This window comes from Heterodontus francisci, chromosome 22 (assembly GCF_036365525.1).
Source record: "Heterodontus francisci isolate sHetFra1 chromosome 22, sHetFra1.hap1, whole genome shotgun sequence".
Classification (NCBI taxonomy): Eukaryota; Metazoa; Chordata; class Chondrichthyes; order Heterodontiformes; family Heterodontidae; genus Heterodontus; species Heterodontus francisci.
In genome coordinates this window covers 74,387,576-74,412,728 of record NC_090392.1, presented here as the reverse complement: position 1 = coordinate 74,412,728, position 25,153 = coordinate 74,387,576, and the positions used below count along the sequence as shown (strand labels likewise).

The 25,153-nt window shown below is 43.4% G+C and overlaps 1 protein-coding gene across 2 annotated transcripts in view; it reads right to left on the bottom strand.

Annotated features, from left to right (window-relative positions):
- Nucleotides 1-1,281: 1,281 nt before the first annotated feature.
- The window catches only part of bace1 (beta-secretase 1), a 103,221-nt gene continuing 79,349 nt past the window's right edge, over nt 1,282-25,153 (bottom strand). For both annotated transcript variants that reach the window (XM_068054041.1, XM_068054042.1), the window contains 6 exons: nt 21,699-21,836; nt 20,159-20,293; nt 19,032-19,133; nt 18,093-18,242; nt 16,731-16,902; nt 1,282-8,588 (listed from right to left, as the gene is read on the bottom strand). In XM_068054041.1, the coding sequence (XP_067910142.1) occupies nt 8,347-8,588; nt 16,731-16,902; nt 18,093-18,242; nt 19,032-19,133; nt 20,159-20,293; nt 21,699-21,836 (939 nt within the window). In that variant the 3' untranslated portion in view covers nt 1,282-8,346. The remainder of the gene's footprint in view (nt 8,589-16,730; nt 16,903-18,092; nt 18,243-19,031; nt 19,134-20,158; nt 20,294-21,698; nt 21,837-25,153) is intronic.

Below are 25,153 nucleotides of genomic sequence, written 5' to 3'. Positions count from 1 at the left end.
CCATTCAGCCCCTTGAGCCTGTTCTACCGTTCAGTTATATCGTTGCTGATCTGTACCTAAACTCCACTTACCTGCCTTTGCTATATACCCCTTGATATTTTTACCTAACAAAAACTGATTGCTCTCAGTCTTGAACGTTTCAATTAATCCAGCATCTGTAGCCTTTAAGGGGAGCGAGATCCAAATTTCCACTACTGTTTGTGTGAGTCATTGTTCCACAATATCACTGCTCCACAAGTTACTTGTAGTAACCAAATATTTGCAACAGCTCAGGTAGGAAACCTTGTAAAAATAAATAAAATGTTCAATAAAATTTACCAAAATGAGGGAGGTATGGTGTAGGTAGGTGGCATTGGTGTTGGTATCTTTTAGACTGCAGATATACTGTGCTTTGGTCTGAGACCAGTAACTACTAAGCACAGTTCACAATTGCACAACCAGAAACACCCATATTATATTGCAAACTGTCCCTGGCTGTGAATTGTACTCTGGGCTTACACAAACGCACAGAGCATCACCCTCCATTTGGTAAATGTTAAATGTTTTTAGATTGTATGTAAGAATGGTCAAAACATTTTTTTTTTCAAAAAATGCTCCAGTTTATCACGTACCCAGGAATATACTCTGCAAGAGATACAGCAGCTTAGTGATTATGAGACTGCACTACTAATCGAAATCTTGAGTTCAAAACCCCACCACGGCAAGTTGTAGGGTTTTTATTAAGATCTGGTTGTTTGCGGGCTGGCACTAGGAAGAAATGACCACGAGAGGCACCAGATTTGTTGTGGAAAGCCAAATGTTCGGTAATGTCTTTCAGGAAAGGAAACCTGCTTCCCTATCGGCTGACTGTAACTGTACTGTTCCCCAGTTATCCATCTTGCATGATAACTTGTTATGCAACAATAAATATATTGTACCTTTTTCAGCTAAATATAGTTTAATTTGGAAAATATTTTCTACGTCATTGGTAACATCCTCTATCCTGACTTTGCTGAGCAGTAGTCTCTGTTCCGCTACCTACTGATGACGACCACCTTGGCTAAGATGTGAAGACTCTTCACATTGAAGGGTTTAATCCAGAGTGCTAGGAGCAGGGGAGTTATCCCCAGTTTCCTTGCCAATATTTATCTCGCAGTGATCATCACAAAAATAGATTATCTGGTCATTATCACAGTGCTGTTTGTGGGAGCTTGCTGTGTGCAGACTGGCTGCTGCAGTCCCTACATTACAACATTGGCTAAACTGCAAAAGTAGTTAATAGTTATGAAACGTTTTGGGATGTCTTGGGGTTGTGAAAGGCACTACAGAAATGCAAGTCTTTCTTGTCCTTTTCATTGCCAGCATGGCTGAGTGATAAACCGTATCATAAAGGGAAGCAAGCGAACATCTCCCAGAATAGGATGCTCTGCTTGACATAAGGCAGGTGGCCAGTTAAAACAACCACGGGACTTAGTTGTGAAATAAACATTTTAACTATTGTAGTAACAGCTTTCCAATTCTGCACTTGGATGTCGGAAATAGTGAAGCAAGTTGTGATTCAATTAGCTGCTGCTCATACACTCCATCAGCCTTGGTCACAAAGACATTGAATACAATATGATATGACGTGTTCATAATAGCAGATGTAATTATGAGCGATGGGTTTGAAGTCATGGTGAGAAATATCAGCAATCAATGTATGGAATTCCTCTGTCCGCTGGTTTATCCAAGACATTAATCCATTGATTTTGATACAGAAGTGTTTCATATGAATGCTTTTGTTCCAAATACCACACAATGTGACCGTAGCCCATTAGCTCTTAGCAAAGCAGCTGGGCCAATCGTGATTAATATCCCAACATAGTGAATAACTCATATCAAAGATTTGAAAATGTTTGAGCTACTATTTTACTGTGACTGCACAAGTCAGATTCTGCTTTTACTTACCTGGCATTCCTGAATTTTCCAAGGATTTTAGTCAGTGTTTTTGGGGATCATGCTGTACATCTGTGCCCATTTGTAATTAGACTGATTTGGTTATGGCAATTGAATAAATCATACGTTGTTTTTATGCATGATATTAAGGGATTTCCTGGGATCTTGACTAGTGCGTTGGGATCGCATTCTGCAATTCCAAACATTTATCCCCACAAAAGGCAAAATCACTTTAATAAGTGGCCTTGTTATTAATTTTCTTCCCTCACCTCCCCTATTCGCCTGTTGATGTTTACTCCTTGCTGGAGTACCGTTTCATGGGTGTCACTTGGTCTCCCTCCAGTACTTTGCCCAAGTGGCCAGTTTTCATGTGTGGGCCTAGGTGATTATTATAGACAGGCTATTAAACAAGGAGATGGATGAAAGGAGGTCACCGTTAAACCCACTCTTGTCCACATACTTACTGTCGCAGCAGGCATCACTGGATAGGAACCCCAACTAAACGTGCCCCTCCCCCAATCTAGGGGTGCTGAGGCCAACTGTGGCAGCCCTACTTTCACCTGCAATGCAATCAATTAATCTAGCAACAGACTGGGCATGGAACCTGGAATCATCCTCTTCTGAATGACACAGCTACTCATGGTTTAATCAAATCACTGGGGGAAGTCCCTCAAAACTTAGATTCTTTTTAATACATTTTTGGGAGTTAGTGTAAGGAGGGGACAATTTCTTTGATTTCTACTTCATTTTAAAAAAAAATGATCATTCAATATTTTGTGTGAGTGTGAGGTGGTACATTTTGGTAAAAAGACAACATATGCCTCGGAGAATAAGTGTCTAAATGGATAAAGGAGCTGAGGGGTCAGGCGGTATAGATACACAGATCACTAGAAGTAGTGACACAGGTTAATTAGGACATTAAAAAAAGACAAAGCACCAGGAGTTATTTCTGGAGGTATAATTGAAAAGCAGGGAAGTTATGTTAAATCTGTATAGCATCTTGGTTAGACCACACCGAGTACTGTGAACAGTTTTGATCCCCACATTACTAAAAGGATATAGAGGCACTGGAGAAGGTGCAAAGGAGATTTACAAGGATGATACCAGAACTGTGAGGTTATACCAGTCAGGGAAGATTGAACAGGTCGGGTCATTTTCCTCTCGAAAAGAGAAGACTGAGGGGCCTTTAAAATTATGAAATGGTTTGATTGAGTAGACGTAGAGAAGGTGTTTCCACTTGCATGGGAGACCAGAACTAGGGACCATAAATATAAGATGGTCACTAATAAATAAATCCAATAGGGAACTTAGGAGAAACCTCTTTACCCAGAATTGGAACTCATTACCACAGGAGTAGTTGAGGTGAATAGCATAGATGCATTTAAGGAAAAGCTAGATAAACACATGAGGGAGAAAGGAATAGAGGGATATGTTAACAGGGTTAGTTGAAGAAGGATGGGGAGGGAGGTTATCTGAGCATAAGCACACATCGACTCATTGGGTTGAATGGCCTGTTCTGTGTTGTAAGTATCACATATTATGTAAGATGAGTTTTAAAGCATGTGTAGAATCCAAATCTTACAGCAGGAGACCATTTACCCCAATGAGCCTGTGCCAGCTGGCTGAAAATCCCTTTCTCGTACCCTGTTTACCTTTTATCTTTTTCAAATATTTATCCACTTCTCATTATTATTGATCCTCCTTTTTCCGATGTTTTCTAGCACGGCATTCCATATCTCAACAGCCCTCTGCCCTTTAAAAAAAAATTCTAACTTCCCCATTTTGCTCCTTTGTTAATAACTTCAATCAAGAAGCTCTGAATTTTGTAAAACGTAATCTTCCATAAGTGAAAATAGTGACTAGCTGAAGAAAGAAGGATATCTCACACCTGGTACCAATGGCTATGATACACCTTAGGAGCAACTAAGTTGTGTGTTCAATGCCACACAGGAGCTTCACTAAATTGTATCAAAGCTATGTAAATGGACTGTGACTCACTCGACTGCCTATTGTTTGAGGCTCATTTTATAGTTGTACCACTGCTTAGAGCCTGGAAATTCAAGATGACCTTTTTTTTCAGATCAGTAACTTTCTAATTATAGGGGGAGTGTGAGTGTTTATTTCCCAAATTACAGACCACCAACTAAGTGATGCAGCTGTTTGGCAAATTAGATAGAGGATATCCACTCTTGATTGAACTGCTGTCATTGCAGTGCTTAAATGTGAGTTGGACCCTGGCTGTTCTGTCAAATTGAAGTGTAATCTTTATGAATGATCACTGTAACTTGCATCGTAGGAGCACGACTTCTTGCAGAGTCACTTTTTAAAAAGTTTAAAGCCTTGAAAAATTGCAGTTAACAATATTTTTTACGAGGAGCACCTTTGATGGGTAAGTTGGGTCCCGAATGTGGTGTCGAGCCATACAAAACATGTAGGTACCACAATTAATCCCTGGTCTGTTCAGAGTTGCTAATTTCAGCTACAATACATATTCGTGCCCTCAGTCCTGGCTACTATCCAGTGCCTTCTGCTGGAAACTACACATGTATAGACAATAGGTGAGGACAGCATCAAACTTGGCTGTGATGCCCCAGCAGGTGGATGGTCTGCCAAGTGTGTCCAGGCTCTGTGGAGAATGGTATCCATGCATTGATGACTGCAGGTTAAATCATCCTGTACTGTGTGCAACACATGGGCGATACTTCCAACTGCTCAGCATCCTTTCCCTCACTATCTGTGTGATATTTTTCCAACAGCAGCAATACTTAACATTGCAATTGACTGAAATTGCCAAGTTTCTGTGCTGTGTCCCATTTTCCCTTCAGAACTGGATTCAGGTTGTCCTGAGCTCATTTCAGCAGAGTGGGCACATTTTCCTCATTAGCATTCAAGAGGAATTCTAAATTCATTTATTTACAAAGACTGGGACTGATCTGTACAAAGATGCAACAACATGTATCAGTTTTAATGAGCATTTAGAGATACTCCCTTGAATATCAAAGTTGCAATTAAACTAATTTTGTAAATGTTGCTATTTTGTTAATCCAGCCTGGAAGGTCAGGAAATTTGCAAAATGCAGTTTGCAAGATGGCAGTGAGCTGCTGAATATAAACTGGCCACAATCTAGTTGTTTCCCTTTATCAGCCAATACTGGATTATGAGGAACTCGTATCAGTACAGACCATAAGCAAAAGTACAAATGCCATGTATTTTTACCTGAACCACTGGGCATAGTGTTTACACAGTAATTGTAACAACTGAATGGATGATGACTTCAAACTCAACATCAGTTGGCATTGTTCAACTCTGCATTTGAGCTGAAGTCACACTGTGAGACAAAGCTTTAATTAGGGCTTCATTTTAATATTGATTGCTTGTAAATTCTGATCAAATCAGCAGGGAAAAAACTGATGGAAGGAGGGCAAAATCCCACTGAAAAAATACACATAGCCTATTTGTAGGTTTAATTTTTTTTTTAAGTGTGCACTCACTTGCTTAATTAACCAGGTAAGTAATCAAGATTGAAGTTTACAACCCCTCTGAGGTTAAAAATAACGTTTTTTCAGCGACTTTGCAGCTTGACGAACATAAATTTCCACAATAAACCAGAATCATAAATCTACTGTGCTGCTTTTTTTTTTTAAAACAAAGTATTCGCTCATCCCCTGTGGCATTGTTTATGGATAATCTGGGATTGGGATCATATTTTGTGATGTTTAGCTGCTAAAATGGAGCTGTGTTTAAACTGGGCTGTCCCCTTTAATTGTTCGGGTAATATTTATGGGGAGGTGATTAAAATAAGCAGATTCTGAAGTCCACTGAGGCTCGTTGTTGGGGGAGTTTCTGTAGGTTGGCAGCTGTTTGTAAATGTCTCGTCTTCCGCTTTTGGGGAGAGGCCAGAATATGAAAGTCAGAAAAAACAGTTTGGAAATGATTGGCTTTCTTTTTCATTATAAATGTTTTGGGCACTTTGCAGTGTGATACCTACACTGTGACAGATGCAGAAGAGATGCAAGCATTTTCTATTTATAGATTTTTGCCCCAGACTCTTATCACTTCAAAAAATAGTCTATTTCATTGGCTGAGTGCAGGAATCTTTTATTAGCGCCTCTGCTCTATATTCTCTGCCTAAAGAAAATTGATTTGCTTTTCCCAAACTTCTTGTAGGAATAATGCAACACTCTCTTGCCAAGTCAAAGATCCTTCCCCTGCCTTGTGCTTCTGTTATTGCCCTTTCTGTCCCCCGTGTCATGTTCATGCTCTGTCACCACTCAATTAATCTCCTTCTCTCTCACTCTCCCATCATTAACCTAATTCCTTTGCTGCCATCATGACTGCACCGTGTCTCTTCCCTGATTCCTGCTGGAAATTGAACCAATTGCCCCCTTTACCAACCTTATCATTGCCCTACACTTCTTCTCTGCCCTTTGCTCCTCACGTCCTGAACTGGTCTCTTCCCTCTATCCTTCTCACAACCCTTTTAGTCTTCTTTCTCTATCTCCCTCCCTCGTTACAGTTCTGTCCAGTCTCTATGCTGTCCTGGGCAATGTTAGTTATTTGTACTGCCTTGAGCACATCCCAGGGTAGTGATGACTGCTATCTGGCTTTCTTCAGTATATGAACCACAAAGTACTGATATCACCTTATTGCAGACCACCTGGCTTTACAATTACATGGCCTCCATCTTACCAGCCATCCTTACCTAGTGTGCAAGACTCATCTTAATTGTTTCTATTGAAAGTAAGTTTTGCCAACTATTGCATGTAATCTTCATTAGCACTTGCGCTGAAATATCCAGACACTTAACATGTTGGGGAAGCCCGTGTTTATAGTGAGTAACTTTGTAGAAACAAGATGAGGTGTTATCAAAACTTGAATCCTTCAATTGCAGCTCATTTTTATGACTGTGAGAAACATGTGAACAGAGCAATGTTATCTACTTTAACTCTGCCACTTAGCTTTAGTTTGGTATGGTTGCATACGGCTGAAATTTTGACAAATTAACAAATATGTGTTGCATAATCAGTTTAGGTGTTAATGTAATAAAGACTAGCCAGTAGATTAGTCATGGGATGTGACATTCGTGTAAATAGGGCCAATATAACTAGTCTTAAAAATCGCATGTACAGAGGAAGGTTCGTACAAATACCTACTGCTTCAACATTCACTTTCCAGTTCAGAGTTGAAACACTGCTATTAAAATGCCATTAGATCAATAGAGTGACCAGAGTAGAGTAGTCCCAAGAACAGAGGTATAAGGCAAGCTGGGTTGCAGTTGTATTGTAACATCAGTTAAGTTTAAAATGTACAGATTCCCCTCAGTGGCTTAGTTGATGAAGGTATCATGTAAATGACCCATACAAGCCAGGAAATCCCAAGTTCGATCTCCAGTCTGTGTGCTGAGCTACCTGATTTCACTCTGAATGGCAGTAGGCAATAGTATAATTAGCCATAGCATCCCTGGGCTCGGGCTAGGGAAAATCAGCCACAGTTCCCAATATTGATCATTATCCAGTGCCCTCTGTAGGAAAGTACCCATTGTGTAAATGTCACCATCAGCTGTAAAGAAAATCTATGGACCTGCTGACATTTATTATTTGGGTTTGCATTGAGAAACGACTACTTTAAAGGTACTTACGCAAGGAGTTATGGTCTTCAGGAGGAAAGGGAAAAGAGTCATTGTATGGTCATTGCAACATAGAGATACATTGCCACAATAATCCGATGTTGGCCTAATAATGTAATGTAAGTTAAATATACAATGCTGTAATGTATACATTTCTAGATATTTACACATAAATGTATACACCACACATTTCCACAGCTTGAATCGAAGTGATATCCTTAAGGTTGTGTAAATGTACTGGTAGTGTAAAACCATATTGCACTCAACCGGTAGGAGTTAATAGCCATTGTTGGGCTGCACAAGCCAAGATCACCGATAGTCAAAGATCTGTCATTAACAACCATTTCTACTGCTCACATATTTTCCATTAGTTCAGCAAAACGTACAATGGAATTAGTTTGGCTGTGACCCAAGATGAAGAATTTGATAAAAAATATTTTTCTGTGGCTTATATTTACAGTTTCTTTTGGAGAAACTTAATTGGACATCTGTCACTAGATGTGACATCTTGCTTGGGGAGGGGTTTGCGTACCTGTTGAGTTAACTCTCGAACTTCACTGTCAATAGGCTGTTGGCCTGCCCTGTGGATGTTCAGTCACAGTTCGAGGAAATGATTTGACTGAATGAAAATGTGAAGTGAAAGGGCCTGTACATGTGGGAAGTCATCTTGTCTACACTACAATTCTCGCCATAACTCTCGACTTTGATACTCGGAAGGCCTGCCCTTCTATCCATCACTGTAAACTGCCTCTTAGTTAAAAAGGGAAAAAAAACGTTTTCTTCCATTTTGAATAGTTTTTCCTCATTCACTTCAGAAGTGATATGTCATCTGCAAAGTCATCGTGCTCACGGTGAAGGCAACGGAAACAGCGCCACTGAAAGACCATCAGGCACAAGGGCAGCATGAAGAGAGCACAGATGGCTGCCATCACGTACGCGATTGTCATCAACGTTGACTCGTCCGTCTGAGGAATGTTGTAGCCGCAGTCATCCATGTTTGTGCTGAAGAAGGGACCCTCCACTGTGGCTGAACGGAACTCATCGTGCACTGTAAGCAAAGAAGAGAATATTAGTATAATAAAAGCAAAATACTGCGGTTTCTGGAAATCTGAAACAAAAACAAAGTGCTGGAAATACTCAGCAGATCTGGCAGCATCTGTGGAGAGAGAAACAGTTAATACTTCAGCTCAATGACCTTTCATCAGAAGTGGCAAAAGTTAGAAATGTAATAGGTTTTGAGCGAGTGAGAGGGGGGAGGCGGGGAAAAGGAACAAAAGGGAAAGTCTGATAGGGCAGAGGGTAGGAGAGATTAAATGACAAAGATGTCATGCAACAAAAGGCAAAGAGAGTGGTAATAGTGTAAAAAATAACAAAGCATTTATCTAGAGCGTTAATGGCAGAATACTGAACAGCTCTGTCCGAAAGCAAAAACATGAAAAACAAGTTTAAGACTGGCGTGTGGTTAAAAAAAAATCAAAATGGGGGTCGTGGTCTGAAATTCTACTCAATGTTAAGTCCAGAAGGCTGTAAAGTGCCGAATTGGAAGATGAGGTGTTGTTCCTCAAGCTTGTGTTGAGCTTCATCGGAACACCGCAGCAGGCCGAGGACAGAGTAAGGTGGTGAATTAAAATGGCAGCAACCAGAAGCTCGGGGTCACGCTTGCGGACTGAGCGGAGGTGTTCAGCAAAGTGGTGATCCAAATTGCATTTGGTCTCCCCAATGCAGGGGAGACCACATTGTGAGCAGCGAATACAGTATACTAAATTGAAAGAAGTACAAGTAAGTCGCTGCTTCAGTATGGGGCCTTGGATAGTGAGGAGAGAGGAGGTGGTAAAAGGGCAGGTGCTACACCTCCTGCGATTGCATGGGAAGGTGTTGTGGGAGGGGATGAGGTGTCGGGGGTGATGGAGGAGTGGCCAGGTTGTCAGAATGCTGACTGGACGGGAGGGAAGGGGATGATATGTTTGGTAGTGGCATCACGCTGGAAGTAGCAGAAATGGCGGAGGATGATCCTTTGGATCTGGAGGCTGGTGGCGTGGAAAATGAGGACAAGGGGAACCCTGTCACGGTTCTGGAAAGGAAGGGGAAGGGGTGAGGGCAGGAAATGGGTTGGACATGTCAACGGTCCTGTCAACCACAGTGGGAGGTGGTTGCGGGGAAATCCTTGGTTGAGGAAAAAGGAAGATATATCAGAAGCGCTGTTGTGGAAGGTTGCATCATCAGAACATGAGACGGGGAAACTGGGAGAATGGAATGGAAACCTTACAAGAGGCAGGATGTGAGGAAGTGTCGTTGAAGTAGCTGTGGGAGTCAGTGGACTTATCATGAATATTAGTCGACAGCCTGTCCCCAGAAATGGTGAGAGAAGGGTGGAAATTGGAAGCAAAGTTGATGGAAGTTTTCCAGTTTCGGAAGAGAGCAGGAAACAGCCAGTCATCAATGTACCGGAAAAAGAATTGGTGTAGGGGGCCTAAATAGGACTGGAATAAGGAATGTTCAACATAGCCCACAATAGAAAGGCATAACTGCGACCTATGTGGGTATCTGTAGCATTACCTTTTATTTGGAGGAAGTGAGTGGAGTTGAAGGAGAAGCTGGTCAATATGAGAACAAGTTCAGCCAGGCGGAGGAGGGTGATGATGGATGGGGACTGATTGGGCCTCTGTTCAAGGAAGAAACGGAGAGCCCTCAGACTGTCCTAGTGGGGGATGGAGGTGATGAGAGATCGGACGTCAATGGTGAAGAGAAGGCGGTTAGGGCCAGGAAACTGGAAATTATCGAAATGACATAGGGCGTCAGAGGAGTCACGCATGTAGGTGGGAAGAGACTGAACAAGGGGAGAAAAAATATAATCAAAATAGGAAGAAATAAGTTCAATGGGGTAGGAACAGACTAAAACGATAGGTCGACCAGGACAGTCCTGTTTGTGGATTTTGGGAAAGAGGTAGAAGCGGGTTGTTCGAGGTTGCGGGACTGTGAGGTAGGAAGCTGTAGAGGGAAGATCTCCAGAGAACGTGAGGTCAGTGACAGCCCTAGAGACAGTGGTTTGACGTTTGGTGGTGGAGTCATGGTCCAGGGGCAGGTAGGAAGAAGTGTCTGAGAGTTGGTGCTCAGCCTCTGCAAGATGGAGATCGCTACACCTGACAACAAGAAGAGAGAGAATATAGTCCCTGGACTGGGGTATGGGGGAGTGTTGCTGCAAAACCCTTTACAATGCATTGGTTATTCTACTATTTATCCCTTTATTTTGTCCTGGTATCAGAAGCTTTAACGTCAGGGTTGGGGCCGACCATGACTCATGGCCCTCATGCCTTGGGTGCTATGGCATTGGAAGGATGAATGAGAATGGACAGAGACTACTGGAGTTATGCACCTATCACAACCTCTGCATCACTAACTCGTTCTTTCATATTAAACCCTGTCACCAGGTTTCATGGAGGCACCCAAGGTCACATCATTGGCACCAGCTGGACCTCATCGTCACAAGGCGAGCCTCTTTAAACAGTGTCCAAATCACACACACTTTCCACCGTACGGACTGCGACACCAACCACTCCCTGGTGTGCAGAAAAGTTAGACTCAAACCAAAGAAGCTACAACACTCCAAGCAGAAGGGCCGCCCGCGCATCCACACTAACAGAATTTCTTATCCACAGCTGTTACGTAACTTTCTAAATTCACTTGAAAAAGCCCTTCAAAACACTCCTGCAGGGGATGCTGAGACCAAGTGGGCCCACATCAGAGACGCCATCTATGACTCAGCAATGACCACCTTTGGCAAACGTGAGAAGCAGAATGCAGACTGGTTTCAATCTCACTTTGAAGAGCTGAAACCTGTCATAGCCACTAAGCGCATTGCACTGTTGAACTACAAGAAAGCCCCCAGCGAGTTAACATCCGTAGCACTTAAAGTAACCAGACGCGCTGCACAAAGAACAGCCAGCCGCTGTTCAAATGACTATGCAGTCATATTCAGTTGGCCTCCGACACTGGAAACATCACTACCAAGAACTGTACTCCAGGGAAATGTCACTGATACCGCCCTCAATGCAGCCCAGTTTCTGCCAGTCATGGATGAGCTGGACGAACAGCAAACAAAATTGGAACTCAGTGATACCATTGATTCTCTAGCCAGTGGAAAAGCCCCTGGAAAGGACGGCATTACCCCTGAAATAATCAAGAGTGCCAAGCCTGCTATACTGTCAGCACTCCATAAACTGCTTTGCCTGTGCTGGGATGAGGGAGCAGTACCACAGGACATGCGCGATGCCAATATCATCACCCTCTATAAGAACAAGGGTGACCGCGGTGACTACAACAACTACCATGGAATCTCCCTGCTCAGCATAGTGGGGAAGGTCTTCGCTCGAGTCATTTTAAACAGACTCCAGAAGCTGGCTGAGCATGTCTACCCTGAGGCACAGTGCGGCTTTCGAGCAGAGAGATCCATCATTGACTTGCTGTTCTCCCTTCGCCAGCTACAGGAGAAATGCCGCTAACAACAGATGCCCCTCTCCATTCATAGATCTCACCAAAGCCTTTGACCTCGTCAGCAGACGTGGTCTCTTCAGACTAGTAGAAAAGATCGGATGTCCACCAAAGCTACTAAGTATCATCACCTCATTCCATGACAATATGAAAGACACAATTCAGCATAGTGGCTCCTCATCAGAGCCCTTTTCTATCCTGAGTGGCGTGAAACAGGGCTGTGTTCTCGCACCTACACTGTTTGGGATCTTCTTCTCACTGCTGCTCTCACATGCGTTCAAGTCTTCAGAAGAAGCAATTTTCCTCCACACAAGATCAGATGGCAATAATAAAAGCAAAATACTGCGGATGCTGGAAATCTGAAATAAAAACAAGAAATGCTGGAACCACTCAGCAGGTCTGGCAGCATCTGTGGAAAGAGAAGCAGAGTTAACTTTTCGGGTCAGTGACCCTTCTTCAGAACTAGCAAATATTAGAAATGTCAAAGGTTATATGCAAGTGAGGCGGGGGTGGGGCAAGAGATAACAAAGGAGAAGGTGTAGATTGGACAAGGCCACAAGAGGTCATGGAGCAAAGGCAAACAATATGTTAACGGTGTGTTGAAAGACAAAGCATTAGTACAGATAGGGTGTTAACGAACTGAAGATTGAACAGCAGCAAGTACAAACATGAAAAAAAACAGTGGGGAAGCAAACTGAACAAACTACAATGAAATGAAATAAACAAAAGAAAAACAAATTGTAAAAAATGTTAAAAAATAAAAAATAACTAAAAATAAAAGTAAAATGGGGGGCCCGTCATGCTCTGAAATTATTGAACTCAATGTTCAGTCCGGCAGCCTGTACTGTGCCTAATCGGAAAATGAGATGCTGTTCCTCGAGCTTGCATTGATGTTCACTGGAACACTGCAGCAATCCCAGGACAGAGATGTGAGCATGAGAGCAGGGGGGAGTGTTGAAATGGCAAGCAACCGGAAGCTCAGAGTCCTGCTTGCGGACTGAGCGGAGGTGTTCCGCAAAGCGGTCACCCAGTCTGCGTTTGGTCTCCCCAATGTAGAGGAGACCACATTGTGAGCAGCGAATACAGTATACTACATTGAAAGAAGTACAAGCAAATCGCTGCTTCACCTGAAAGGACTGTTTGGGGCCTGGGATAGTGAGGAGAGAGGAGGTAAATGGGCAGGTATTACACCTCCTGCGATTGCAGGGGAAGGTGCTCTGGGACGGGGACGAGGTGGTGAGGGTAATGGAAGAGTGGACCAGGATGTCGCGGAGGGAACGATCCCTTCGGAATGCTGACAGGGGAAGGGAGGGGAAGATGCGTTTGGTAGTGGCATCACGCTGGAGGTGGTGGAAATGGCGGAGGATGATCCTTTGATGGGGTGGAAAGTGAGGACAAGGGGAACCCTATCACGGTTCTGGGAGGGAGAGGAAGGAGTGAGGGTAGATGTGCGGGAAGTGGGCTGGACATGGTTGAGGGCCCTGTCAACAACAGTGGGGGGGAATCCTCGGTTGAGGAAAAAGGTCATATCAGAAGCACCGTCATGGAAGGTAGCATCATCAGAGCAGATGCGCGGATGGATCAGATGGCAGATTGTTCAATCTTGCCCATCTTAGAGTGAAGACCAAAGTACGGAAGGTCCTCATCAGGGAATTCCTCTTTGTTGACGATGCTGCATTAACATCTCACACTGAAGAGTGTCTGCAGAGACTCACCGACAGGATTGCAGCTGCCTGCACCGAATTTGGCCTAACCATCAGCCTCAAGAAAACGAACATCATGGGACAGGATGTCAGAAATGCCCCATCCATCAATATCGGCGACCACACTCTGGAAGTGGTTCAAGAGTTCACCTACCGATGCTCAACTATCACCAGTAACCTGTCTCTCGATGCAGAAATCAACAAGCGCATGGGAAAGACATCTGCTGCTATGTCCAGACTGGCCAAGAGAGTGTGGGAAAATAGCGCACTGACACAGAACACAAAAGTCCGAGTGTATCAAGCCTGTGTCCTCAGTACCTTGCTCTACGGCAGCAAGGCCTGGACGATGTACGTCAGCCAAGAGCGACGTCTCAACTCATTCCATTTTCGCTGCCTCCGGAGAATCCTTGACATCAGGTAGCAGGACCATATCTCCAACACAGAAGTCCTCGAGGCGGCCAACATCCCCAGCATATACACCCTACTCAGCCAGCGGCGCTTGCGATGGCTTGGCCATGTGAGCCGCATGGAAGATGGCAGGATCCCCAAGGACACATTGTACAGCGAGCTCGTCACTGGTATCAGACCCACCAGCCGTCCTTGTCTCCGCTTTAAAGACGTCTGCAAACGCGCCACAAAGTCCTGTGACACTGATCACAAGTCGTGGGGGTCAGTTGCCAGCGATCGCCAGAGCTGGCGGGCAACCATAAAGGCGGGGCTAAAGCATGGCGAGTCGAAGAGACTTAGCAGTTGGCAGGAAAAAAGACAGAAGCGCAAGGAGAGAGCCAACTGTGTAACTACCAATTTTATCTGCAGCACCTGTTGAAGAATCTGTCACTCTAGAATTGGCCTTTACAGTCACTCCAGGCGCTGCTTCACAAACCACTGACCACCTCCAGGCGCTTACCCATTGTCTCTCGAGATAAGGAGGCCAAAGAGGAAGAAGATACACATTCATTAACTGACTGTGAAGTAAAATATACATTCATATTAAATCTTAGAATTGACCTGAGTGTTTACTGAACATTGCAGGGAAGCAAAACACTTCATATGAAAGCGTGCTTGTTACTGTAGCTTTTCCTAGCTTGTGTTGGGGATGTAAGGGAAGATCTGTAATCCGATTAAAAGTCACATGTTACGATTTAGGTGCTAAGTTCTTTACAGCTTCCATTCAGATATTTTAAATCACTTAAATATAAAAAATGAGTTAATATAGAGAATATTACATTTCATGTATTTCATTGATGAAAATTCTTGTGGTTAGTAAACCATGTCCTTATTGTTGTCTTTCTTTATCAATTTTTAAATCTTTATCTTCTGTATGTTCCTGTGATTTCTCTTATCTCTGATTTACCGGCTTTCAGATGAGACTTTTTGTATATAATGACATTCATCGTGAATATTTTGTGCTGGTTAAGGTAAGGGACAATAGTATTGGGGAATGGTGTCCTAGGTCTGTATCATGTAATTCCAGGTCAGATCAAATGCAGAGTAAAGCTTCCCCTTTTCGTAACAATATACATCAGTCCCTGTCACGTGTACAAGAAGTGTGATGATGGAAAAAAGACTTAAACTGAAGTTATAAAAATTGACTTTACCTTTTCAAAAATGGGCAATGCTGCAAAAGATGCCGCATGTATATTCAAACATGGCCATGCCGTCTGTTTAAAACAAAGGATGCCTAACTAGGTTGAAAGGTGTCAATTGAACCCATCAAGAGATACTTTTGAATTGAATGGGTTCTTCTGAAACAAAAAGGTGTGAAGTAGCCACATCCCCTAGACCATTGTTGGTCACTACAGGAAGGGCGATCCTTGTCTCCCATCGCAGAAAAAGACAAGAAACCATTTTTGACAAAGTTAGCACCCATCAAAGAGACCGAGAGAGAGACACACCCAGAAAGAAGCATCACCAAAACAGCTTTTCCAGCTAAGGGGCTGGGAGAAATCCAGCAAACCAGAAGACATTGTGCCCTGCTGTAAATCTATACTTATACAGCCATGAATTAGAAGTGATCCACTGTCTTCAACTGAACTTTCAACCAAGAGGGAAACTGACAAACACCTCAGGCTTGCAACCAATGAGAACTTGACATCCGAGAGAATGCAGCAGGTTTGCTGTGACCCCTGAAACCTCCCTCCACTTACAACCGCTTACCCCTTTTCCTCTCTATCTGTCTCCTTGCGTGCGTGTGTGTGTGCGCACGCGCGAGTGAATGCGTGAGTGGATGCGATTGCAACAATTTTGAGTTAAGGCGTATTGATCAATAAATAATTGATTTTCTGTTTTAAACCTACAAGAAAACCTGTCGCTGTCTGTTTATTTGACAAATAAAACGCAAAGGGGTTAAACCCTAAAAACAAAAGACACTTGCTGTGGTCAGGTAGGAGTTGAACAGAGGGAACCAGCCAAACCCCTCACCACGTGGCCGTAACAGTCCCAAACTCAGAAGATCACTGCAACAGTGTGACAATTTACCATCCCACACGTCAGCTGTTCTGTCGCCTCTCCCTGTGCAATTACCAATTTTGTGCGAATTAGTGTAAATTTAGAGTAGTTTTGTTGCCTTCGGCTCATTGCCGACTAGGAACTAGGTTGAGATTATCCAAATGCTGGGTGTTAAGGAAAAGGATTTTTAAGAAAAAGGATCATGCCGGGGTGTAATATTTTGGAACAGCAGCACAGTGGTGCATTCTTGGCAGGCACTGTCAAATCTCATTCGTACAGAGGTAGGGAGGTTCTGAAAGGGGAGGGCGTTCAGGCATCTGCCCATGAATATGGAAAGGTGGAAAGGAAGCATTGGAGGGGTGTTCCCCCATGTTGATCTGAGCAACAATGGTGAAGGATCAGGAGCAGGTCAGTCATTCACATTCTTGGGTGAAGATGGCACCTGGTCTGGGATCACAGGAACTTAGGAAAGAAAAAGGACTATGAAAAGGGGACTCCATCGGGTATCACCATCATACAGAAGGTGCTTAAACAGATTTCGCCACACTCACCGTGACAGGTGCTAACTGCAAATCCAATCCGTTTCTGAGCACGGTCGAAGACTACGTAAAACCCCTCCATGATGACAGCGCCCATCACAGTTCCTGTGGTAGACTGGGAGATAGCAAACTTATAGCAGTCATCCTGAGAAGTCGCCACATCTTCCACTGGACGCAGATATTGCTGTGAATAAAAGAATTGAAGGATTGGAAGTCAATCAACATGCTCACAAGTAGGTTGAGATTGCCCAAACTTATTTCATTTAGAACCCTCCTAGCCAGCACAGAGAGTGGAGACTTTTGTAGAATCATAGAATGGTAACAGCACAGAAGGAGGCCATTTAGCCCGTCGTATCCCTGCTGGCACTCTGCAAAAGCAACTCCGCAAGCCCCACATCCCTGCCCTTTCCCCACAGCCCTGCAAACTTTTTCTCTTAGGTACTTATCCAATTATTCATTTTATTAAGATGGGCTGGATTGGGAAGTTTCATCAATAGCTAGTCTCTGTGCTGTGTTAACTGACCTCAATCAAATCCGTGATGAAGATGCTACAACTGATCTCAGCACACTTGGGTTAGATAGTATAATATTAGCCAGGGTTCCAGCTGTTGATCGCTCTGCAGTTACCTCCGTTCTGAAGTGCATGCGAGATGAGGATAGGTTTGAGCTTGACTGTGATGGTCTCTGTAGTTTAATAACCTGCCAAAATTCATTATCTAGACTCACCGTCCTTGGACAGCGCGAGAACATTATGGAAGCTGAGATATCACTGGGTTCTTAAAAACAGTGAAATCTCCTTATTAAATCTGTAGGCCCTAATAGAGGGTTTCCTAATGTTGGGAGTGCTTAAGTAGCCCTCACTGTTCATACTGTTCTTTTCCTTTGCTTCACTGTGCAGTAGAAGACACTCACAAATCCAACTGTTGGTTGATTTATGAGAAGCAAAAGAGAAGTGGATGGAATGCTAGACTATTGGTTCCAGTTCTGACGAAAAGTTAGCAACCTAAAACATTAACTCTGTTTCACTCTCCACCGAAGTTACCTGACCTACTCAGTATTTCAAGCATTCTCTGTTTTTATTTCAGATTTCCAGCATCCGGAGTATTTTGCTGTTGCTTTATAAATGGTACATGGCCATCCTTGAACCCTGTGGGATGGGCATACGTTGTAGTTTTTAATCATGTTTTTTATTTTGGCTCAAACATACAGCTTATGACTGAAAATCTTGCAGTCAGGATCTATCCAATGGTGAAAGCTCTGGGAGTCAGACAACCAATGGAGAAAATTTCATTGTTAAGGAAAGGTTAAATACAGTAAATGTTAGAATTGAGAGGGAAATAAAAAAACCCAGCTTGCAGTGTCTCGCTGACTTACTTGCGGTAGGATAGTGATTTGGAAAGATTGATTAGTAGCCTCTCCCATGAGGTAGAGCGATATTGTTGGGAAGATGTGCCAGGGCGTGGTGCCAACCTGCCAGCAAACCAGCTGCTCACCCAACCAGAAACCATCAGGGAACTTCTCCGTCTGTCAAAAGAAAAAAAAGTTAGAAAAAAATGAAGGTAGTAATGATGATCATGAATATTTCATTATCCCAAGAGTCTTTAATAAAGAGCAGATGTTGTACAAGTTTCCAAATGCTGTTATTTATCATTTAAAACATACATTTGTGTGATATGTATATTAAAATATGGCACAAGGGAGTCTGACCACTGCAAATTCACCAGAGATATACAGATATGAGGAAGGCCATTTCATCTATTCATAAAGAATCTACAATCGTGCCCCAATTGCAGCATCAATTTCTTAAATGTTTCCAAAATTTTCTTTCTCCTCATACCCTATTCAGGAAGGTCTCTTCCAGATGTTCATTGCTCAATGTGTGCAGAGGAGCTTCGATAATATTTCGTGGTACCATTACTGAGACTAGCTTTCAATTCCAGATTTTTTTTTTATTCATTCATTGAATTTAAATTTCAGCAGCTGCCCTGGTGGGATTTGAACCCCTGTCCCCACACTACATTATCACTACACCAACATTTCCCCCGCCTAAAGCCTAGAACTTTCCACAAGGTTTAATAGCACAGTATAATTGGAATTTATGTGCCTATGAAGGAATCATGGAATGATACAGCACAGAAGGAGGCCATTTGGCCCATCGAGTTTTTGCTAGCTCTTTGAAAGTGCTATCCAATTAGTCACACTTCCTTGCTCTTTCCTTGTCTAACCACTTTGATAGAGCGGGAGAAATGGAGAAAAGTATGAGGCTTAAAAGAACGTATCAACTTTCTTTCCCGTTAAGAAACAATACTTAACAGAAGACGCGGCTTTGATGGATTTCACTGCAGCTTGGAACACCTTCTTGGGCAGCCTGAGATTGGTGGTTCCACTGTCTACAATGCTTTTGTCATAGTTGTACTGGAGAAAATCAAAAGGTGAAACAGGACAAAGACAATGAGTTTCAAGCCAAACACATAATGACTGATGTGCAGCTGAGAATAAGTGACCAGTTCAATACAGGGATTCAGGAAATCGTACAACAGTGAGAGCCACATAAGTGGTATATAGACATTATTCAGTTCCTGATGTTAAATTACAAACTCGGCTCTTATATATCACATACAAAATTTTAGCATCTCTTATTAATTCACAGTAATTTATGGAGAATGAATTCAGTGTCAGTATTTGATTGCAGTGTGCTGCAGCGCAACAATAGGTGTTTAGTTCAGTGGCGGGGATTTTACAGGCCCCCCCTGAGGAGGGATCAGAGGTGGGGGGGGGGGGGTGGGGCAGCAAGGCGGAGGGCCAGTTGGCTCCCAATCGCCCAGCGATCTTCCCAGGGGCAGGATACGCTGAAGATGGCCTTCCTGCCCAAAGGCCAATTCAGTGAATGGCCAATTAAGGGCTTCTTCCCGCTGCTGCCGGGATCTTACTGCGTGAGGGAGGACGATCTTGTAAACAATGCGCCCTCCCTGCGGGCTTGGGGGGGTGGGGGCGAGGGTCCTTCCTCCGTGGGCAATTTCTGGCCCACCGAGGATCCCCGCCGGGAACAATTTACACACTGGGACAGCCCTCCCCCTGGACTGAATGACAACCTGCCTCTTCTCCGGGGTTCCAGCGCTGGGCCTGGGTCCAAGGCCTCTGCAGTACTGGCAGTGGCCACCGCTCCCGGTGGTGCTGCCGATACTGCTGAGCTGCCGGCCCTCTGATTGGCCAGCAGCTCTTGGAGGCGGGATCCCCGTTTCTTTAAAAGGGACGGGGATCTCACTCCCTAAATCTTTGAATCAAAAAGACCAGAGGATCGCTCCGGGGGGTTGGGGATGGGGTGGGGGCAGGGGGCATAAAAAGGCAGTGGCAGGGTGCCCCCCCCCCGCCTTTGCGGCCTGGTGCCAGGAGCCCCACCTCTAGCACAAAATCCAGCCCAGTTTGTGGGGATTTCTCACCTCCTTACAGTCCAGATTCAGGTCCTGTCCATTGATCTCAATCTTTACTATAATGACCTCATAGTACCACTCCTTCCTGATTGGTGTATACCAGATGTTGCCCAGATACAGGGAAGAATCGACTCCACCTATTATCTACAACATGGTGGGAAGAAAGCGAGTAAAAGTCAAAGGTGTTCCATAAAGCCATCCCTTACCTCAGCAATACACCAGCAATTTGTACTTCTATCTGCAGTCATCACTCATCGCTACCTAATAAGATTTATTCCCCCAGACGGCTCATAATGAATACTGATCCACACACGAGGAGTAGGCCATTCAGTCCCTTAAGCCTGTTCTGCCATTCGATAAGATCATGGCTGATCTGTACTTTGACTCCATCTACTCCATACTGGCCAGATGGTCCCACGTTCCATTGCCTGTTCTGGGTACTGGGTTAGCTGATCTCAATCCAATCGGCAAAAAGGAGGATAAAAATTGGCTTTTCCCTGCTCTGGCTAGTGAGAGAAATCAGGGTTGCCACTCTTGGTCTCTAGCCAGCATGGTTGCCTGGTGAGGAGGGTAATGACCTCCCTCCAACTCATGGTCTACCAACACTCATCGTCTGGGCTCACACATAAAGAATGGCCAAATTGGGCAAGCTGGTAGAGGGCAGCTGGTATCTGCGAGACTTTACCCCAGTTGAAATCATCTCCTTCAGAAGAGAAAGGGATATAAGAAATAGGAACAGGAGTAGGCCCTCGAGTCGACTCTGCCATTCAGTAGGATCGTGGCTGATCCGTGACTTCAACTCTACTTTCCCGTCTGATCCCAATATCCCTTAAATGGCCAACCCTTTGTTCTGAGACTCAGGCCCCTAGTTCTAGATTCTCCAGTCAGGGCAAACAGCCTCTCAGCATCAAGCCCTCTCAGAATCTGATATGTATCAATGAGACACCTCTTATTCTTCTAAACTCCAGAGATTGTAGGCCCATTCTACTCAATCTCTTCTCATAAAACAACACCTCCAGCCCTTTGCCCAGCGATGGTGTATGGCTGAAGGAAACTAGGAGAGAGAAGACAGTAAAATTAAAAAATCCTGGCCTGCTTTGTTAAAGGATTACATTTGAAATGTTAACTTGCCTTTTTCTGTCAGATGCCAACTAATTTAATTTCAAATTACCAGTAATATTTTTTCTTCTTAACCTACAAAACAGATTTGTAGAAATGACTTTTACAATGCACGTCACCAGGTGAAGGCAGGACTGGTGTTAAGTAATGGAAGTTAGACAGATACGCCAGGTACAAATTTTCTTGTTGCCCAAGTACAAGACTAGCAGAAATGTCTGTTTTTTAGTATCTCTTGTAGTTTCTCAGGTTTTATTTCAGCAATTACTTCAATGACGTGCTCACCTTCTACCAGGGAAGCCGAGGCAGTTGCCTAGGGTACATGCTGGAGGAAGATTACTGATTTTCCCTGAACAGCTGACCACAGATGCACTTAACTGCAGGGGGTCTCTAAATGCAGGAACTGCGGGGAAGGTGGTGGGGATTAACTCACCATGCTGCCTCCCACAGATGATGCAGAGTCTGAGTCATTCAAGGAGAAGCCCGTTCCACAGAGCTGCAGTGAGAAGATGTTGGGGACCTGGGTCTGCTTCACCAGTGAGTCGAAGAAGGGTTCCAAGTTTTCATCGGGCTGTGGAAATATTAGTGGTGGAGAACAAGGTCAGGAGGAGGCTCAACAGTGAAACTATTCTTCCTTCAAAAAAATTAATTGCAGCCAAAGTAAGATTTAGACTGTGCAAATTGGATCGTTAAATGACAAAGAGGTCCCGGATACATTAACGATTCTCAAATTGTGATGGGAACATATGAAAGAACATCGGAACAGGAGGAGGCAATTTTGCCTCTCCAGCCTGTTCCGCCATTCAATTAGATCATGGCTGTTCTGTATCATAGCTCCATCGACAGGGTTCCATAACACTTAGTTAATGATACCTGTGATTACAGAGCATCCAGGGCTGCCAATAGTAACTTACGATTTTTAAAAAGGCACAAAAACAGTGTTAAACAAGCAAAGATTCACAGATAGTGGAGAGGCAGTGGCGTAGTGATAATGTCACAGGACTAGTAATCTGGAGGCCCAGGCTAGTGCTTGGGGACATGGGTTCGAATCCCACCACAGCAGGTAGTGAAATTTGAATTCAATTAATAAAACTAGAATTAAAAAGCTAGTCTAATGATGACCATGAACCCATTATCAATTGTTGTAAAAACCCATCTGATTCGCTAATGTCCTTTAGGGAAGGAAATCTGCTGTCCTTACCTGGTCTGGGCTACATGTGACTCCAGACCCACAGCAATGTGAATGACTCTTAAATGCCCTCTGAAATGGCCTAGCAAGCCACTCAGTTCAAGGGCAATTAGGAATAGGCAATAAATGCTGGCCTAGCCAGCAACACCCACATCCCATGAACAAATAAAAAAAAATCTTTCTCTATCTACAACACATGAAGAGAGGAATACAGAGCCGGGTCAGTGGCAGGAAAGGAATGTCGACTGGGCCGATCATCATCAGTAGGGAACATGAGTTGAAGGTACATGAGGGCATAGCTTCTTATTTTCATGCATTTGGGAAATGCTTTTCTGCTAACATTTTCCATTTAATTTTGAAATGTATTTTCCAGCTCTGGATTGGTGGATTGGATTGGAAATGAGAATTTATTTTATAAATTTGTCATCTGTATTTGTTTTTAACAAATATTTTGGCTTTCTAAATATGGATACTCAAACAGAAATTAAGAAGTTTTTGGGAGCAGGTATATGGAGCGAACACTATCTCCTGAGGCAAGTTACTGCATCCCAGTGCTTGAGCAGAGAGTTTTCAAACAGCAATAAGGACCAGTCTGGAAGGAATATCACATTCTGGAGCAGCTGCAGTAACACTAGATGGTTTGCAAGAAATAGTACCAAGACTGCAAAAAATATACGTTAATAAAAATCATAGCAAGGAAAAAAGGCAATTTAATCCCCAAAATCACCAACAACATAGGGTCAAATTTAGAAATGATATAAATTATAAATATATGCATTGCAGTTTCAGATTCCTTTCTATGCTATTCTTAGTGCAATCCCCAACTCATTTGCGTTGACCAGTTTAAAACAAACTGAGCTCAGCTCGTGTGCAAATTTGGAGCACAAAATTGCCCATAAATTCTCCAAGATGGGCAAGCTCACCTTGAAGGCAATAAAGGTGATGGAATTTAAGATGAATGAGTTAGTGGCTATATTAAAATAGCACAGACAGAAACTTAACACAATGCACAGGAATTTAAACTCGCAGGTGTCAAAAACATATTTTTCAAACAAAAGGCAGAAGGACAATTAGAACAATGAGCCAAGAGAGTTGACCAAGTCTATAGGGTATAAATAGAATGCTAGATGTTGGATTTATACTTTAGGCTTCAACCATTTTGTCACTATGGAAATATAAAGATAGAGGCATCGTATTGTTAGAACATCAGGACATAAGAAATAGAGGCAAGAGTAGGCCATATGTCCTCTCGAGGCTGCTCCATCATTCTATAAGATCATGGCTGAGCTTCTCCCTCAACTTCACTTTCCCGTCCTATCCCCGTATATCTTGATTCCCTCAGTGTACAAAAATCAATCGATCTCATGAATATGAGATCATGACCATGAATATACTCAACGACTGAGCATCTGCAGTTCACAGTGTGAATTCCAAAGATTCACAAACTCTATCTGAAGAAATTTCTCCTCATCTCAGTCCTAAATGGCTGCCCCATTAATCTGAGACTGTGACCCCGTGTTCTAAACTCTTCAGCTAGAGGATACAGTCTCAGCTTCCGCCCTGTCGAGCCTTCTAAGAATTTTGTCGTTTTCAATGCGACCACTTCATATTCTTCTAAACTCCATAAAATATAGACCTATTCTACTCAGTCTCTCCTCATAGGACAACACTCTCATCCCAGGAATCAAGCTAATGAACATCTATTGCACTCTCCAATCCCCACACCCAGCCCAACAAGGCAAGTATATCCTTCTTCAGGTAAGGACACCAAAACTGTACACGTTACTCCAGGTGTCAACACAACAAAGCCCTATATAATTGCAGCAAGACTTCCTTACTCTTATACTCAAATCCCCTTACAATAAAGGCTAAGGTATTATTTGCTTTCCAAATGACTTGCGGTGCCAGCTTGTTAACTCCCTGTGGTTTGTGTACAAGGGCACCCAAATCTCTCTAAATACCAACTTTAGGCTGTAGGTTTCTACCTTGACTTTCCATTGTGGGGAGCTATCCATTGGAACACAAGAAAGTATGGAATAAGAAAAAGCTATTTGACCAATAATTCCACAAACCACGCATAATCTACTAGAGTCATACAGTAATTTATGACATAGAAGGAGGCCATTGGCCCATCGAGTCCATGCAGCTCTCCGCGGAGTAATCCAGTCAGTCCCACTCCCCGTTGTTTGATCCCCGTAGCCCTGCAAGTTTATTTCCTGCAAGTGTCCATCCAGTTTCCTTTTCAAGTCTTTGATTGTCTCCACTTCCACCACCTTCATGGGCAGCGCATTCCAGGTCATTACCACTCGCTGCATAAAACATTTCTTCCTCACATTCCCCCTGCATCTCATGCCCAAAATATTCAATCTGTGTCCCCTAATCCTTGTACCATCAGCTAATGGGAACAGTTTTCCTTGTCTAACTTAGCTAAGCCTGTCATAATCTTGTACATCTCTATCAAATCTCCCCTCAATCTCCTTTGCTCCAAGGAGAACAACCCCAACTTTTCCAAACTAATCTAGTAACTGAATTCCCCCATCCCTGGAAACATTCTGGTAAATCTACTTTGCACTATCTCAAGGACCCTCACTAAAGAGCGGTGACCAGAACTGGATGCAATATTCTAGTTGGGGCTTAAGCAGAGCTTCATAAAGGTTCAGCATAACTTTCCTGCTTTTGTACTCTATGCCTCTGTTTAT